General features: G+C 33.6%; 1 protein-coding gene across 4 annotated transcripts in view; it reads right to left on the bottom strand.

Moving 5' to 3' along the window:
• Positions 1–113: 113 nt before the first annotated feature.
• The window catches only part of LOC106054817 (uncharacterized), a 29,781-nt gene continuing 12,172 nt past the window's right edge, over positions 114–17,722 (bottom strand). The window contains exons 1-8 of one of the 4 annotated variants that reach the window (XM_013210862.2): positions 13,002–13,297; positions 11,027–11,385; positions 9,700–9,817; positions 8,122–8,238; positions 7,889–7,960; positions 6,562–6,733; positions 5,058–5,219; positions 114–454 (exon numbers count right to left, since the gene is read on the bottom strand). In XM_013210862.2, coding sequence (XP_013066316.2) covers positions 314–454; positions 5,058–5,219; positions 6,562–6,733; positions 7,889–7,960; positions 8,122–8,238; positions 9,700–9,817; positions 11,027–11,385; positions 13,002–13,039 — 1,179 coding nt within the window. In that variant the 5' untranslated portion in view covers positions 13,040–13,297 and the 3' untranslated portion in view covers positions 114–313. Of the gene's footprint in view, positions 455–5,057; positions 5,220–6,561; positions 6,734–7,888; positions 7,961–8,121; positions 8,239–9,699; positions 9,818–11,026; positions 11,386–12,464; positions 12,579–12,623; positions 12,730–13,001; positions 13,298–17,722 lie in introns of those variants that run through there. The other 3 variants (XM_013210863.2, XM_056004295.1, XM_056004296.1) reach the window with 3 other exon arrangements.

Below are 17,722 nucleotides of genomic sequence, written 5' to 3'. Positions count from 1 at the left end.
TTTTAAACTGTTAACACTTGCAAATATTTAATTAGAAATACTTATGTACCAATGTACTGTAAACAATCAAAATAGACAAAATTTTCTAAGGATAATATTAAGAAACGTTTAAATCTAAGTACAAGAAATACTTAGTATTGTTTAAGCCCTGCCCACCGCCATCCTGCGGCAGGTTTTGGGCTAGTATGTTTTTATCTTCAAAATCTGAAGGAACATCCAAAACATAAAAGAAACCAAAAAAAACTCAGTAAACTTTAGGATAAAAAAAACATTGTAAGATGGTTGGTAGTAGTTGGCATTGAGAAGATTACGATTAAGCCTGACTAGTCCAATTGAAATAAATGTTAACAAAGTGCACATCACATTGGTTATTAAAGTGTGCCTTTTTCAAAGTCTTAGGATGTGGATAGTTAAAATATTCAATGAAACCCATTTCTCTTAAAGCTGTGTATGTCTGAAAATTAAAAAATAAAAGTTTTTATTAATATTTTGACCAACACAAATAAACATTCAGAAATATATAAAAATATTCAAAAATTGAGTATGTATGTAGCTTTTGAGAAAACATTTACAAATACAATAGACCGATATCTATAATATAAAACAGAAAGTAAGGGGCATATGTATGTATGCATGTCCCGAATTAAAATCTAAACAGTTTGACCAATCTTGATTAAGCTTAATTGGCATAAATGTTCCTTGGGTACTAACAGGAACACTAACATATGTAAAGTAGCCCCAAAACAAACTGGAGACCCTCAAAAAAGAAGTTGCCCAACTCTATGAGAGTATTACAATTTCTTGGATCTAGGTCATATAGCCATGTCTACATGGAACAAGACCAAAAGGTCATGCAGAGCAGAAAATCTCTTGAAGGCTAAATGTTAATCTAGATATAATTCTAAGATGATATATCTATTCTTTGCAAAGATAGTTTTTTACTTTTAGATATAGATCTAGAGTCTAGATACTATTATAATAGATTAGATATAGATCTACTATTGTAATAGATGTATAGATCTAAATGTACATTTGTCTAATCATGATATAGGCTACTTATACTCTTATAGTTTATAGACCTACTTTCTTACTTAGATCAATAATAGCTGGTGACTTAAATGCACACACACCCTCCCTAGGCTACCCATACTACAACAAGTGTGGCAAAGAAATAGAGGATGTAGCCAATGCCTCTAACCTTCAACTTCTGCAAAACAAAATCTCACCTCCAGCATCCCTCCATAGAGCACACAACCCAACTAGCAGACCTGACCTAACTTTCATCTCAACAGACATTATCAACTCTTTTAAAATTACAGTTCTTGAAGACATAGCTAGCGACCACAGGCATATACTCCTCAATATTGGAACACCAGGTAGATACCAACACAGCAAATGACTGGATGGAACTATAAAAAAGCTAACTGGGCAGCTTTTTCACAAGAAACAGACACAAGACTATCAAGCTTAAGGGAGACAGATGTCAACACAACCTATGCAACTATAGTCTCTAACATCTTAGAAGCAGCGAAAAAACACATCCCTCGAGGTCAAGTTAGGAAATACAAACCCTTTTGGACACCAGAATTAGATAAATTAGTAAAAGAAAGAAATATGGCCAGGAAGACTGTAAGAAAAAAAACCTACTAGAGAGAACAAGAAAAAGTACAACAAATTGACAGGGCTTATTAGATACAAAATTAAAACAGAAAAAAAAGAACCACAACATGTAAAAAACTAGACCTTAACAAGGATGGTCAAAAGGCCTGGACCCTTCTGCATCGGCTAGCAGGAAAGAAACAAATAACAAACCCCCAACCATTAAAAGACACTGATGACCTAATATCAGAAAACCTTAAAAAGGCTGAAACCTTCAATAAATACTTAGCTAGCATCAGTAAGTCACAACCAAGAAAACAACTGGACCAGGCCTTTAGAAATATCCTAAAGAGAGAAGAAAAAGCTCCAACAGTCAACTGTCATATATTTGACACTCCCTTCACTCTATACGAGCTCAATACTGAAAAAAAAACAACAACAAAAAAAAATTTAAGAAAATCTCCTGGACCTGATAAAATAACAAATGAAATGATCTGAGGACTAGGATCACAGGCTCAAAACTTTATCAACTTTATGCAAATGACCTCTTAATTTTGGACAACAGAGAAATATCCAGTGCTGACTAGATCCAAACTAAACAGAGCCCTCACAACTATCTCCACGTTTTCAAAATTATGGAAAATGGAAATAAACAAAGAAAAGTCAGTTTAATCAATCTTTAGCCACAGCAACAAAATAGCAAAAAAGAAACTACATCCTAAAAATAGACTCACAGCCAATAAATAAAGACAAAAATCCAACATTTCTTGATGTAAAATTAGACCAAAAACTGTCTCTTAAACACTTTATGACTGATTTAAAAGAAAAGGCATCACAAAGATTAAAAATAACAAACACTTAGCAGGAACATCCTGGGGAGTTGAAAAGAAAACCTTAAGACAGTTATACACTGGATGTGTCATATCTGTCATGGATAACTGTCTCTCCGTACAAGTAGCTGCCAACAAAACCTATCAATCAATCCAAAACCAAGCCTTGCCTCTAATCAGTGGAGGTATAAGAGCTACTCCCACTGCAGCCTGTGAAATAGACTCCAATATTGAGCCTCTTAAGTTAAGGCACAACAGAGCAGCATAAGAAGCTATTGAGAGATACAGAAGATTGGAGGACGACCATCCAAATAAGCTACTAACACAAATAAGAAAAACAAGCAAAAAAAGCAAAGAACTCTGATCCAACTTACTGACGAACTAGCCCTAAAACCCTATCTACCCTATAACAGAGAAAAAAGTACCTGAGTCTCAAACATAACTCCTGGACTTAACTACAAACAACCAACCATTAAAACAGATTAAATAAATAATACTCTAACAAAAGAATTAAATCCACTGGAGCTCAAAGTAGGAATGCTCCAAACAAAATTGAAAGCTATCCAAAAACAGCCATCCATATATACACCTTCAAAGCCACTATCAATGCTAGTCTTGGTGCCTTCCTGGTCTTCCCCAAAAATAAACACTTTGAAATAAGTGCACCTTTTGGCGACTACTGCTCAAACTTCCAAGACGAAATTGAGGCAATTACCATAGCTTTGCAAACAGTTGAAACAAATTATTTGAAGGGATACAATCACAATCAGATATTGTTGTCTTTACAGACTCGCAATCCACTCTTCAAGCACTAAACAGCAGTACCTCAAAAAGTCCAAGAGAGTTGACAACACTAATAGTGATAATACATCAGATGATTTCAAAATTAAATATCAACATCACATTACAGTGGATCCCTGAACACAATGGTGTCATGGGAAATGAAAGGGCAGATAAGCTTTCAAAGGCAATCATCTATGGAACAACCAGATAGACCTGTTAACTACCTCACCTTAAGGTCAATGTTAATCAACAACCACAAAGAGGAGTGGCTCAACCAATGGGCAACAGGAAACACAGGCATTCCACACAACTCCCTCTTTGTAGACACTGTGCCCAGCCTTATGAAACCCTAAACCATATCCTTTTTGAATGCCCCTTCCTAATCCGCCTTAGACAAACCCTACTACCACTACAGCCCAACATAACCAACACCCTGTACGGCAGTGCTGAACAACTGAATAAAACAGCACACTAGTTTTCCTTGGCACAGTCTGCAAAAGAGCTCACAGCTCAGCAGCAAAAAGCTGGAAGAAGAAGAACCCATTTTTTCAACTTAAAAAAAAAAGTGTATTTTATATCACGATAAAATTTGGTAGGATTATGGCCAAGCATGATATCTAACTGGGGAAAAAATTTATTGATTTTTAATTTTCCTGGCCTCTGTATTGGTAAAAACAAAATGGGGTGTTTTTCATAATAAATTAAAAAAACTTAATTAACTTAAAAAAAAAATCCTCATTAACCATCATATAGGGAATTGTCTTAAGTAGTTGATAACATTTCTTTAAAACCTCATTCATTCATTCAATAAGTATAATCTATATCCAAGTACAACCCGTGTGAAAAAAACTCAAACAATGCCATCTCTAAATTATCTGTCACTTTTTACTTCCGCACTTCCAGGTTTCTTCACCTAGCGAAGTGATGCGCAAATGAAGACCAGATGGCAATATATAGCTAGTATAAATATATAAGAATAAAAATGTAATATATATATATATATTTATATATATATATATTTATATATATATATATTTATATATATATATATATATATATTTATATATATATATATATATATATTTATATATATATATATATATATATTTATATATATATATATATATATATATATATATTTATATATATATATATTGTAATAACTTAAGGGAGGCGACTCACTATACAGAGATGTTTATTCACACACAGGAGGAAATCACAAACACATATTAACAATTTCTGCCTTGAGCACAGTTTAGAATTGGTAGAAACTCTTTATCTTGTCTAATGTCAACATTCCTTTCTAGTCTAGTTCTTAGCAGTGCAACTTTTGCAGAATTAGATGTCGATGCACATCATAGAGGTACAAATCAAAGTTGCAACAATATATATAAATATATATATATAGACCTATATATATATAAGCACAGTCGAATCCGCTTTATTAGACCACAATCCCATTGTTTTGGTGGTCCTAAAAAATGGCAGGTGTGACTAAAAGCTCACACCCTATGTTACAGTTGGAAAGTGCAATAATTATGTAGCATATTAAAATATTTAATGTTTTTGTAACTTTTATTTTATAATATCCACAAATGTTTAGATACTTAAGTGTAAAAAATGTAACCTGTTTAAAAGTTAAAATTTAAATTTCAGCCATAGTGAAAAGTTCTAAATAAATTTATTTTATGGTCCAATCAAATGGAATTTGTCCAACTAAGTGAAGAACATTCAATTATATAATAAGATTTATTTTGGTACTTAAGAATTTGGTTCAAACACATTCTATGATATGATGAATGGAAAATAATGATGAGAATTTTATATTTAACTAAAAAAAATTACCTGATATAGATGGACATAATCAGACATAGATGGAAAATTTGGGAACAGATGAAATTCCAGCATAAACTGACGTACATATTTTAAAACATCTGTCTCTATCAAGTTGGAAACAATTCCCCATTCGTAGCCTTCAACATCCATTTTGAGGACATCAATAGTTCTCTGTAAATGAAAGAAAAGGTTATTAAAAAAAGGAGTACCACAATTTGCTTTACATATGAAAAAAACATTATAAAAATATTTTTTTTCAGTGAAAAATCCTTTTTTTTAATGAAAGATTTTGAATGCTGAGATCAAAGTAGCAAGGTGAACACTATTTATAGCTCCAATCCTTATGCACCAGTGTTTGACCAGGGTCCACTACAAAAACAAGAACTAACCACCCCCTTTGTGAAATGAGATGCCTCTGTATTGCAGTAAGCAAAAGCTGATAATATCATGAGATAGTTTGTGGCTTAATGTAAGCAAAAAAAAGAAATAAAATAAAACAAATCTTATCTAAGGGGGAGAATCTCAAAAAATAATGCCATAAATCTCAATACTGCAGGTATAAGCTCCCGTTTTCTATATAAAAAAAAATAATTACCATTATTTTATTAACTAATTGATTAATTGATTCATGTACTCATTTATTTATTCATCTACTATGAATATAATAATGCAAAATTTCAACTTGGCATAAGCTTGGGAAGTGGGATAAAAAAATAATATATTGTAATAAAGAAATAACTTCACATATACTACCCCATTTCTAAAGAAATAGCATTTTTTAAAATACCAAACAGAATAATTAACTACCAATAATTAACTGATTGCTTCATTTTTTGATAATTGTGTAAAGTTTCAACTTATCTGAGAATGGGTTTTTGGAGAAATAACGTATAAAAATTGTATCATGCAAACCGACATAGTAAGTTAGTATAAGCTCTGTAAAAAACAAAAAAACAACAACACATCATTACAGCGTGAATGGTTTAGTGATAAAGTTAGAGTCCCAGCCTGCTATGTTACAACTTTAGGTAAATTAACTCTTAATACAGGAAAGGGTGGTTGAATGATTGAATGATGGAGTTGATGCAACACCAGAAGAGAAACAGCTTTATTGGAAACTGATTTATTTCCCTTTGACACCTCCCAAGTAGAGAAATAAAGTAAAAATGAATTGAGTCAGAAAGTAAAATTTGTGTTCGTTTCTTTCCTATTACTTCCCCTTATAACTAATGAAAAATACTTTGGAAGTCCAAGACTAAGAACAGTGAAAGCCAAGTTAACAAATACAATCTGTTCTGAAAAGTTGGTTAGTACCTGAATTGTTGGTTATCTGAAACAACTAGCTAGAGTCTCCAAAGAATTTTAATTTGACATTTAAACCCAAAAGGATAGCTTTACAGAACTTGAAAACAATTCTGTAGTTGTAAGCATATAGATAAATGTTCACTTCTCCATTTCAAGTTTCAGCCACACAGAGACTCCATCTATAAATGAAAAGACAAAACTTTCTAACCTTTTCATGTCCTAGTTCCTTCATCAACTGCTTAAGTGTCCTGACTGTCCACTCTTGTCTACTTTTCACATACCAATCCAATCTTGGCACAAAAGTATTAGTATTCACAAAGCTTATCCCCCATTTATAGAAAAAAGAGTTGTTTCCCCTTTTCATGGTTTCAGTCTTCATACTGTCAAAAGAAGACATGCACATTTTTAAAAAGCATAACATTACATATCAAATACTCTGCAAAAAACCCTGATGTCAATATTTCAATGAATATTGGTTGACAGTGATTTCCATAGGCAAATGGGGATCAAAATTGAATATTAAACAACAATGACACAAAACTTCAAAAACTTCACTTCCACATTGATACTAAAGTAAATATTTTGGTTCATATTTGATGTAAACATCAAATATTCTTGTTAGAATATTTCAGTATTAATGTTAAAAACATATGCTAAATTAGATCCAGTTTACCTTAGGCTTAGATTTAAAGCTAGTACATTTAAATATTGTTAATATCCTTATGTTACCCTATGTATTACAGACTTGCTTTCAAAAAAGAGAATCAATGTTAGTAAACCAGAGTAATGAAAATTCAAATAAAAGTAAGAAAGTCTTTTTACTGACTACTGTGTTCAAAGAGCTGATAGAAACAAGACAGTTTGTGTGGAAACACAAACTCAAAATCGGCCTCCGAAAAGGTCAACCCAGGCAGGTAAAAAGGCAGGTTTCATTTAAAAAAATTTTTTTTTTTAAATTCTTAGTTATAGGAGTGGTTGGGATCTGCAGTTCACGCAACAATATGAAAAACTACTTATCAATTGTTGTTTTAAATTATGTTCTACTTATATGCATACAGTATTAAATAGATTTTTTCTCTTTGAAAAAATAGTAGCCATTATTTTGTAAATGTAGTAGTTAGTATGACAGAACTTACATAACCTAGCAATACATTAGTAAAAAATATTTTTTTTTAAACAAAAAATCTAAAACCGTTTGCATAAATTTATGAAAAATATGGTAAATAGTCATCTCCCTTACTAAATAGACTCCTTGTGTTTGTTACAATTAATAGTGAATAGTTGATTTTAAAAATTAAAATTTTCACTTTCAGAAAAGAAAAAAGTAGTCTTTGCATCAGAACTTTGAAAGGTCTAAAATATCATGATGTTGGATTTTCAATATCTTAACTAGTTTACGAGATCTAAACGAGACGGATGAACAGACATTCCACACAAAACTAATGGCGTCTTTTCCCCTTTTGGGGGCCACTAAAAAAAAAAGGAGAAAAATTTTTTTTTATTAATAGGAATGTCAGAGAAAGAACAAACAGTACCTTGGATCGAATGAATGGACCTCACAGCCTAGTAAACTCATTGCGTCATCAAAGGAAAAATCATAATTGATACTGTTAAAAAAAGAAAACAACTGTAAATTTGCTTTCAAAATCTTTTTAGCTGAATTCAGAGTGAAAATTAATGCTAAGTTAAATATTATCAGCATTAATAGAATATCTAGTTGAAGTAATGACAAAGTAATCAAACCCTTGCCTCTTTCTACACTACATACCCGAATGAATACACAAGACAAGGCGGGCGCACTGTATAAGGTGGGTCCTGACAAATAAGCCAGTTACCCATAGTCTTAATCTCTGAGCAGACATGTCGGCGTGGTGCATTAAAATACCTGCAGGAAACATGAATTAAGTTTCAGTTAAGTTTTTATATCTTAGCTAATTTGCAGAAATGTTCAACCACATGTAACTAAATGAGCTAAAGGCTTTACAAGGAAATAGAGCAGCATGAGAATCTAATGAGAATAACTATCCCAGGTAATGAATATTAAATTTATCCACTTTGCAAGAACTGCTCAAAAAGATTCTGATTGTAACATATAATATACTTTTTAAGTTGATTGATCATAAGGAACCTCACTAGATAACTCTAAATAGTTTAATACAACAAAGATAATTTTTATAAAAAAAAAAAAACAACCAAAGTTAAATATCTATCTATTATATCTATATATAATTCTCTTCAAAGCTTAACAGTTTGCACGAGAAGAAAAAGCAAAGGAAAGATCACACTTTTATTTCTGCAGATAGAGTTACCTAACAAAAAAACAAGAGGGGGTGGAGAACAAGTAGTATTCATCTGTCACTACAGATGGCTGCCTGGCTGTGCAGTTTGCGCGTTGGACTGTCGTTTGGATTTATCAATAGTCCCAGGTTCAAACCCTGCCCGCTCCCATCCCGCTTTGTCCTGCGGGAGGTTTGGACTAGGAAGTAAACTAGCTTCAAGTCTGAAGGAGCATCCGAAACGCAAAACATTTTACAAACAAACATTTTACAATATAATTATTCTGTTTCCTACATAGATCGCGCTCAATAGCAAGAATTACAAATATTTAAATCTATCTTTGAGAATTGTTGATCTTAAGTAATTCTTCATTAGTTTGAGGCGCGAGAAGCTTCTTTCACCAGATTACACAATTACGGCTAATGCATAATGCCGTTTTTATTTATCGCACGTAGGATTGGCGTTTTCCATATTGAATTACACCCCAAAATGACAATTTTTGTCTATATATTTCCATATATTTTAAGGACTTTTTGTATATTTTGCAATTTCAGGAGATTTCCAGGAGCTCCTGGTAAATTGACAGGAGGGCTGGGGAAATCTGTTTTAAGTTATAAAATGGTTTAATTTAATGATTTATACACCTTGAATTAGTGCGGGTCCTATGAAAGTGCAGAGCCCACTACGGTTGAATAGGTTGCAGTGGCCTAAGGCCAGCCTTGCAAAATACCGGCGTATGCTACGCCGCCGGTCGACTAGTAATTATTCAATACTCAATAATTTGAAAAATTTTAATAGAAAAATAAAATAGCTATAATAATATGCAGTGTTGAATTTGAAATGCACTTTGAAAATAAAAGAAATAAAAAATTTTTTAGAGTGTGTTTAATGCATAGTTTTGTTTATATTATTAAAAAAAATATATAACATACTTGAAAAACAACAACAACAATGCTTTATTAAAGAAAAAACTGCACAATTGCAGCAAGATTTACTTTCAAAACTCTAAATAAAACAAAATTAATTAATTACCACAAATTAATTAACCTATTTGTTAAATCTATGTTACCAGTCAATCATGGCTGCTGCCTGCCACCAGGTCTGAATGGTACTGGATTTATTTGGATCTGCTTTCAATGTAGTAGTTTTGTTAGGATCAAACAAACTAGCATACTGAGTCAAGTAATCTGAGGACAGTAGAGATGATAGAGCCTTGAATCAATAAGGAATAACATATTCACACTACAGTTTTTTTTTTTTTTAAAGAATGTAATACCCTCTCTTTAAGGCAATGCTGCTTAAGAAAAAGCATGAACAATAGCTAACAGAATTGTTCACATTAACCAGAACTTGGTAGAGCTTTAACAGTTAATATCGTTGTTGTCAAGGTAAGAAGAGTAGTCAAAATTTTGGACTCTACTACATAAAGCTATCTTAATTTAAACCTATTAATCAGACTGTTATGGGGTGTGGTGGCTGAGTGGAAAATTGATTGTCTTCCAAGCCAAGCAGTCTCAGGTTCAAATCTTGATGAAGACTGGGATTTTGAATTTCAAGATTTGTTTGAGGCACCTTAGTCCACATATATCTAATGGGTTCCTGGCAACATTACTTGGGTAAAGTAAAGGCAGATGCTCATTGTGTTGGCCATGTAACATCCTCGTTAACTGTTAGCCATATAAATAGATGACCTTTACATCATCTGCCCTATAGATGATGTGATCTGAAAGTGTTGACATTCATTGAAAACTGAATATACCTAATAAGGCTGCTTGGATTAATTACAAAATATATATACACAGTTAAATGAGTTGAGCTTGAGAATGCTAGATGAAAATCCTGATCCTATAAACAAAAATGTAAACCCATATAGTAGTAATGGCAGTTGCGACCTGCATATTTTGCCACATCTGATGAGAACAAAGCCATTGTCCATGATGGGTCTATTTAATTGTTCATTTTGTCTTCCGTGTCTGTCTTTGGCAAGGGCTTTACTTTGGAAATCAAATGTGTCCCTAGCCTTCTTGGGAGCTCTCGAACTGTTTCTTTCAGAGGTCATCTGATATTATGCCAGCGACTTTCCTGTGAGGGCAAAATGGCACCTAAGTTGATCTTCATAGCACATCTGGGAGCACCTGTTATGCTGTCCTCATTTATACTCTGCCCAATGGCCTTCGCATTTGATGTGGCATAAATGTTAATGAATAAATAAATATATGTCTATATATGTATGTAAATATACATATATTTATATATATATATATAAAATATGTATATAGAGGTAGAGTAGTTTTTGTGTGTGTGCACATGTCAGTGTGTCTCTGTCTGAAATTTACTTGGTATTGAAAGGGATGTAAGCTTTAAGAGTAAACATCAATAATTATAAGATCACTTACTAGTGGCTTGCATTCTAAGCTCTTTCTTTTTTATTGTTGATTTTAAAGGAGTTTCTGTTGGTGTTTGATTTGGCCCATCATAGTTTTCTATTGATGTGAGATTTGACCCATTATAATATTGGAAACTAATATTTTGGATAGTTTTTAGTGACATTATTTTCCTTGGTTCAGTCACAAAGTCATAAGAGACTTTCAGAACTTTTGGTGAAGAGCCCTTGAGTAAATCCAGTAAATATTTGATCTCAGTCTTTGGTTCTTGCTTCAGCCCAACTACTACATAGAGTATTATGAGTATCATGAAAAATATAATTGTGAACAAGATGGTTTGCTTTGATGGGCACTTATTAGTAGTTACTGGCCTGAAAAAAAAAGGGGGTGTTTAATCGCTTATGTAATAAATTAAAAAAAAAAAAGCACATCTTTCATTCTGTAGCATGCTCAAAGGACTTGGTCCAATCTCTTTTGTGGACATGAGGAGGAGGGGGTGTCTTATACATCTTTAGGTTCTCAGCAAACACAACTTGAGATAATGGTTTGGTAGTATTCACAGATGAAACTAGTTCACTCTCACAAGGAAAAACTACACAGCCAAAATAGAGCCAATAATTCCACTTCAAGTAAACCACATGATTTGTGGACATTATTCCCCATTTAAACCTAAAATGTACATGACATCTGCTGGAGAACACTGATGCTAGTGCCAATTTAACACTCTTCTAATCAGATGCCAAGCACAATTTACATTACCCAATTTTGTTCAATATAGCAGTTGACACTCATGACTCCATCAATTGACACACATTGTATGTTCACATAAAAAGAGATAATAATTATTTAGCATATAAGAGTAAATTCTTCCCCCTCTCTCTTGATTTGAGTTCCCAGGAAATTTTTAAAGTAGCTCAATCTAAATGTATAGTATCTAATCAGAGTCCTGCTTTCCTGTCTTTACCGGTAGATCTAGATTCTAGTATGCTTACCAATGTTTGATTCAGCACTTATTATTTTTTAATAGTTTTGTAAACCTTTTTTTTAAAGGATATTTGAAGATGTGCAAAGTCATTTTAAAAAAGCATGGAAAGAATGTTTGGAACATATAGACTACATACAATCTATAATGCACAACAGGTTTCTGTTAGAAGCTTTTGGATAAAATCTAGATCTATATATCTAGATCTAGAGAATGTTTTAGAAACTAGATATTATATATATATAATATAGTAATATATAGGGTAACGTAGGGTAAAAAGCCTCCCCCCAAAAGCTTCTATGGCCTGTTAAAGCTAGGTTATTAATATATATTATATTTATAGCTTATATTTATTTTTCAAGCAGTACAATATGTTTACTTTACAAATTAGTTTTAAAAATGATTTTGTGTCAAGGGATTTAAAAGTTATTGCATAAAATGTAAGAAGTTGAAAAAGGGTCTCTTTACCACACACAAGAGCCCATTCATTAGGCTTTTTAGATGTCTAGGATTTTTGCCTGTCAAGCCTTCACTCAATTTTGATAACTGTGTATTGATAATATATATATATTCTAGACAAGATGGTTGCCTGGTTGTGCGATATGCGCATTGCTTCCAGGTTCATACCTTGCCTGCTGCCATCCCTCTCTTCCTGTGGGAGGTTGCGACTAAGAAGTATAGATTATCTTCAACAAGGAACATCCGCAACATGTAGGCCTAGATCTAAAAGTTACTAAAAGATTTTACAAAAATTTTATTTTTTACAATCAAGAAATCGAGTGACTAGACTCTGATAGATAGATCAATAGATCTTCACATCATCTGATCATCTTGATTCAAACAAAACATGTTTTGGTTATTTCACTTATTTGTTAGATCAGACTAGGTCACTAGTCTAGTAATAATGTTGTTCTGAATATTCACAACCACACTGCACTCACACTAAATAATAGACTCTATCTTAGTCTACTCTATAATAGTAAATGACTAAATAATAGTAAATACCTCCAACTCGCAGTGACAGGTAAATTTATCAAGCTCATTTTTCTTTCGGAAAGTTAAAGAAAGTAGATCTAGAGAATAGATCTAGATCTAATTAAAGTTCGAAATATGAAAGATAGATCAGAATTATTTAGATCTACATATTCTAGATCAACAGAGAATATTATATCTGGATAAAGAACTAGACTATTATAGAACCTAGATCTAGATGTAGATCTACATTTTAGAGTCTACATAAGTTACTAACTTGGGACCAAACCCACACAAACCAACGTTAATTAAATCTTTTTTTTTTATTTCGTCCCTTTTTTTTCCTCTTATTTTTAATAAGATTCAAAAAGTATAACCGCGATCTAGAGAACATAAAAATGAGATCCACCTGATGGCCCTGGTAGTCCAATATGACTTGAGCGCCATGCAGTCGCAACTAGACTTCACATGTTGGTGATGGACAGAGACCATATTTTCACCAGATACTAGCTCTGGCCAGGGGCGTAACTAAGGATTTGGGGGCCCGGGGGGATTGACCTCTTTGGTAGCCCCTTGCATTTTGACATTCGACATATAACATGAGATAATGTACGCGTCATTGTGCTCCTGATATAGTTTTTGATGAACTTGAGCTTTGAGAATCATCTCTCACATGACGTAATGGAAGTGGTCTGAGTTAGCGGTATTCTGAGGAGGTTGCAAGGTTTGAGCACACGTAATTACCATATGAAGCCTGTTTCCTCAATATGTCTATTGGTGATTGTATTACTGGTTTGTTGATGAAAAGTGTCATTTATTTCATCATACAAACAGGAAAAGTAGCACAGTTTATCATAAGCGTGTCTTCATCTCAAAGGTGTCTTTGTTCAAGAAGAAACCCAAAGGTATCTATTTTCTTTCCAGCCATTGGAATCTTCCCTTCATCTCCATATGAAATATGTCCAGCATTTCTGTCGCAACACGTTTGAATTGCAGTTCTATTGACAGTCCTACATTAGAAATCAACTCCCCATCAAGTCTTTTCTTTCTTCTGGTTGTTTTGATTACAGGGAATCCATAGTATTCACTACCTTCTTTTGCTTTTTCGATGGATTGGGTATTTGTCAGTTTCTCATCATTTTGCAGAAAGCATGAAAGGGTACTAATTTCTTCAGCAGCTTCCCGTATATGCAGTCCAGACTTTTGTGTAGTTTCTTCTGAATTAATTGGGCGCAGGAGCTTTGACCAGAATTCCAGATAGGCAAAAAATTCTTAATTTTCCACTGCATTAAGAAGATTCTGTGATATTATATGATATTACGTCATTGTTGATTGTTTATGTTTTGTGCAAAAGCAAAAGTATTCAAAGCATACAAAAGTGGGAAAGATCCATATCTCGTTATGCTCCAGTATAGAAATACTGCGATAAGCGGACTGCCGTATTCACCATCACAACTGCTGACTAGTAGAAGACTCAAGGAATCATTCCAACTGATCCCAAACTATTGAAATCATCGGTAGCTGAAAATACAGAGACATTACTCAACGAACGACAGATAAAAAGCAAAGTGAAATACGATGTAAAAGCAAGACTACCTAAAGATTATTGTCGGAGAATTCGTCTAAGTCAAACATGGCAGAAAGCAGTTGTCATAAAAAACTTTCAGCATCCAGATCTTACAAAAACGTACAGAAGAAATCAACGCTTTTTGAATAAGAGTTTCGATGAAGACATCACTGGGTACTATGATACCGATGAAGACAATGAACTGCAAACTGTTGGAACAAACGAAAAAGACAGTTATAGATCAACGTCTAGAGAACTTGTGCCAGTCAAGACAATCAGAAGTGGTTGAATTGTTAAAGTTCCTAGTAGATATCACTCTTAAGAACTTTAAAAGGAAGGATGTGATAATAACTTCAAACGGAAGGATGTGCTAATATTATGTGAGCTTGCGCTCCCAGAGCTAGTTTTATGTGTATTTTTGTTGTATAGGTTAGATCTATTTTTATATATTTTATTTTTATAGGTTAGTGTCAGATTTTATAGTTGTACTTCCGCATATTTATATAGGTTAGTGCGGGATAGTATAAAAGTGATGTACTACATGCTGTCTTAAAACAGTTCAGTGTACAGTTGACCAGTGGTCAGTATAGTATGTCTGTGTGACAGCCAAAGATCTTTGTGGTCTGTCGTGTAATTATTTTATATTTCTGTACCTGGGATGGCCTGCTATTGTTACTGCTTTTAGCTGCTGCAATTACTCTGCTGAAATAGCTGCTGCTTATAACTGCTGTTGTAGATCTATTCTAATTCTAGGGAATCTAGTGTTATTTTGTTTCTGCTATTGATAGTTTTGTTATTGTTTCTGTAGACCTATTCTAGATCTAATTCTAGGGAAGCTAGTGTTATTTTGTTTCTGTAGTGTTGCCTTATTAGTGGCTAAGTAAACTTAGTTATAGTCTGTTTCTTGTTTTAGTTAGTTAGTAATTAGTTTAGTCTTGTTAGTAAGGTACTAAGACTAAGAGTAAGGTGTTCTTGTTTTAGTTGTAGTTATGGGTTGGTTGTAGTAGTAGGATATTGTAGATCTAGACTAGTTTATTGTAGTTTGTCGATCTAGGTCTAGGGTAGTAGTTGTAGTGATTTAGTTAGATAGTTGGTTTGGTTAGTTTGTTGGTGTTTGTAGTGGTGTAGATTTAGAGGGTTTTAGTTAGTTGATGGGTTCAGTAGTAGTGATTAGTCAAGTTAGTGTATATATTATATTTTATTATTGATTTATTTTTGTATGTAAATAAAGTTTCTTTTTGTTTTGTTTATCGTAAACTAAAGTTTGTTATCTTGTTTTCATTTAGTTAAGTTAGTATAGTTAGTTGTCTGGTTACTTAGGTGACTCTAGCTCCTTGGTCACCATACCGAGGTGCACAGATTGAGCCCACCCAGTAGCGCAAACATCTGCCTACTGTTGGTAAATTTTAATGTTGAGCAGAAGAGAATAGGTCATCCCACTCGCGCCTGCCTGACCTGCTCACAATTATATGATATTACGTCATTGTTTGTTGTCGATGTTTTGTGCGAAAGCAAAAGGATTAGATGGAAATAAAAAGAGAGTTTCCATTGGATTGAAGGAAGATGAATAGATGGGTAATAACTCGAGTGTGAAGTTTAATTCTGAAATTATAGACGCCAAACCCGAATAATGGACTATTCTAGCATTATTAAGAATAACTTTTGGATCTGTTATGCTCGATTCTGTAAATTTTGCTTCAAAGTTAATTAGTGTAGCCATAAAATACTCGCCATTTAGATCTATTATTTGTAAAGGTAACAAGATACCTGGAATTCGCTCTATATCATGCAGTTTTATTCTTGGCAACAAAGTTTAAAATGTAAAACTAACTTTAAAAAAAAACTTTGATCTATGTGGGAAAAAATATTTTTAAAATGTCAACAAAGTCAACGTACTGATAGACCTAGATCTAGGTTTAGTCTTTGTTATAAATTTAATCCATAAATGTTGAAAAACAAAAAAAGACACCCGTCGACACTATTTGTCAATCAAATATATTAATTTATGTATTTACAAATAAATTTCGGACACCCATTTGGGGGTCCCTCCAGGTGGGGGCCCGGGGGGATCTTAAAATTCTCCCCCCTCCCCCCCACCCTTAGGTACGCCACTGGCTCTGGCTAGATCAACGTAGTTGTCAACATATATAGATCGACTATCCCTTTATACACTCTTCTAGGTCTAGGTTTCGGATGTTCCTTCAGTGTTGAAGATAATTACTTTCTAGTCCAAACCTCCCGTAGGACGACGGGGGATAGGAGCGAGCAGCGTTTGAACCCGGGACCATCCATAAATCTGAACGACAGTCCAGCGCACTAACAGCACGACCAGGCAGCCATCAAATTAACTTTACTTTACGAGCCTTGCGTGTAGCCCACTGCGGTCGCATAAGTTGCAGTGGCCTAAGGCTGCCCTGAAACCAACATCCCGAAGACAATCGTGATCTCCACCAGACCCACCACCATCGGTAAATGTGATTTGCTGTTGTTATACATTATGAACCATTATTTATAGACCGAAATCTAATTTGCATGAAGTATTTTCAAAGTTGGAAAACAAGCATAACCAAAACATTATGTTCTATTACGTTTTTATTCAGTAGGCTAATGCAAAAGGTTTACATTGCCAAAAACACACAAAACTGGTGGGCCTAAGAGTTTGTTTAATTATTTGTGTGTGTAAAATAGATACTGCTTATAATTAAAGCTTTAAAGCTGTTGGCGAAAATGTTGAATTGTCTAAACCAGGCATGTCAAACACGGCGTTCGGGGGCCGCATGCGGCCCGCTTAACCACCTCAAAAACTATCAAAATAATGTTAAACTATTACGCTGGAAAATAAAAGATGACAAGCTACTTGAATTGAAAAATTGTATTTGTTAAACTGAACAACGAGATTGAGTCTGCAGTGAAAGCCAGCTACATTTTTTCAAACTTAATTGCAAGCCATAGCAAATCATTTAGTGAAAGGGATTTTATGAAGGAGTGTGTCGTTAAAGATGCGGAAGTCCAGAAAATGTGAAAGAATTGAAAGAAATAGTTTTAACTAGTAACACTGTGGCAGATTGAATAATTGACATGTCAGTCAGCTTGCGTGAACAATAAAATAACAAAATAGATTTTGAAATATTCTCATTGGCCTTCTATGAGTCAACTGATGTAACGTGTATAGCACAGTTGGCTATAC

This window comes from Biomphalaria glabrata, chromosome 11 (assembly GCF_947242115.1).
Source record: "Biomphalaria glabrata chromosome 11, xgBioGlab47.1, whole genome shotgun sequence".
Classification (NCBI taxonomy): Eukaryota; Metazoa; Mollusca; class Gastropoda; family Planorbidae; genus Biomphalaria; species Biomphalaria glabrata.
Note: the sequence above shows the minus strand (reverse complement) of the source record. Positions and strands in the feature narration are given on the sequence as shown.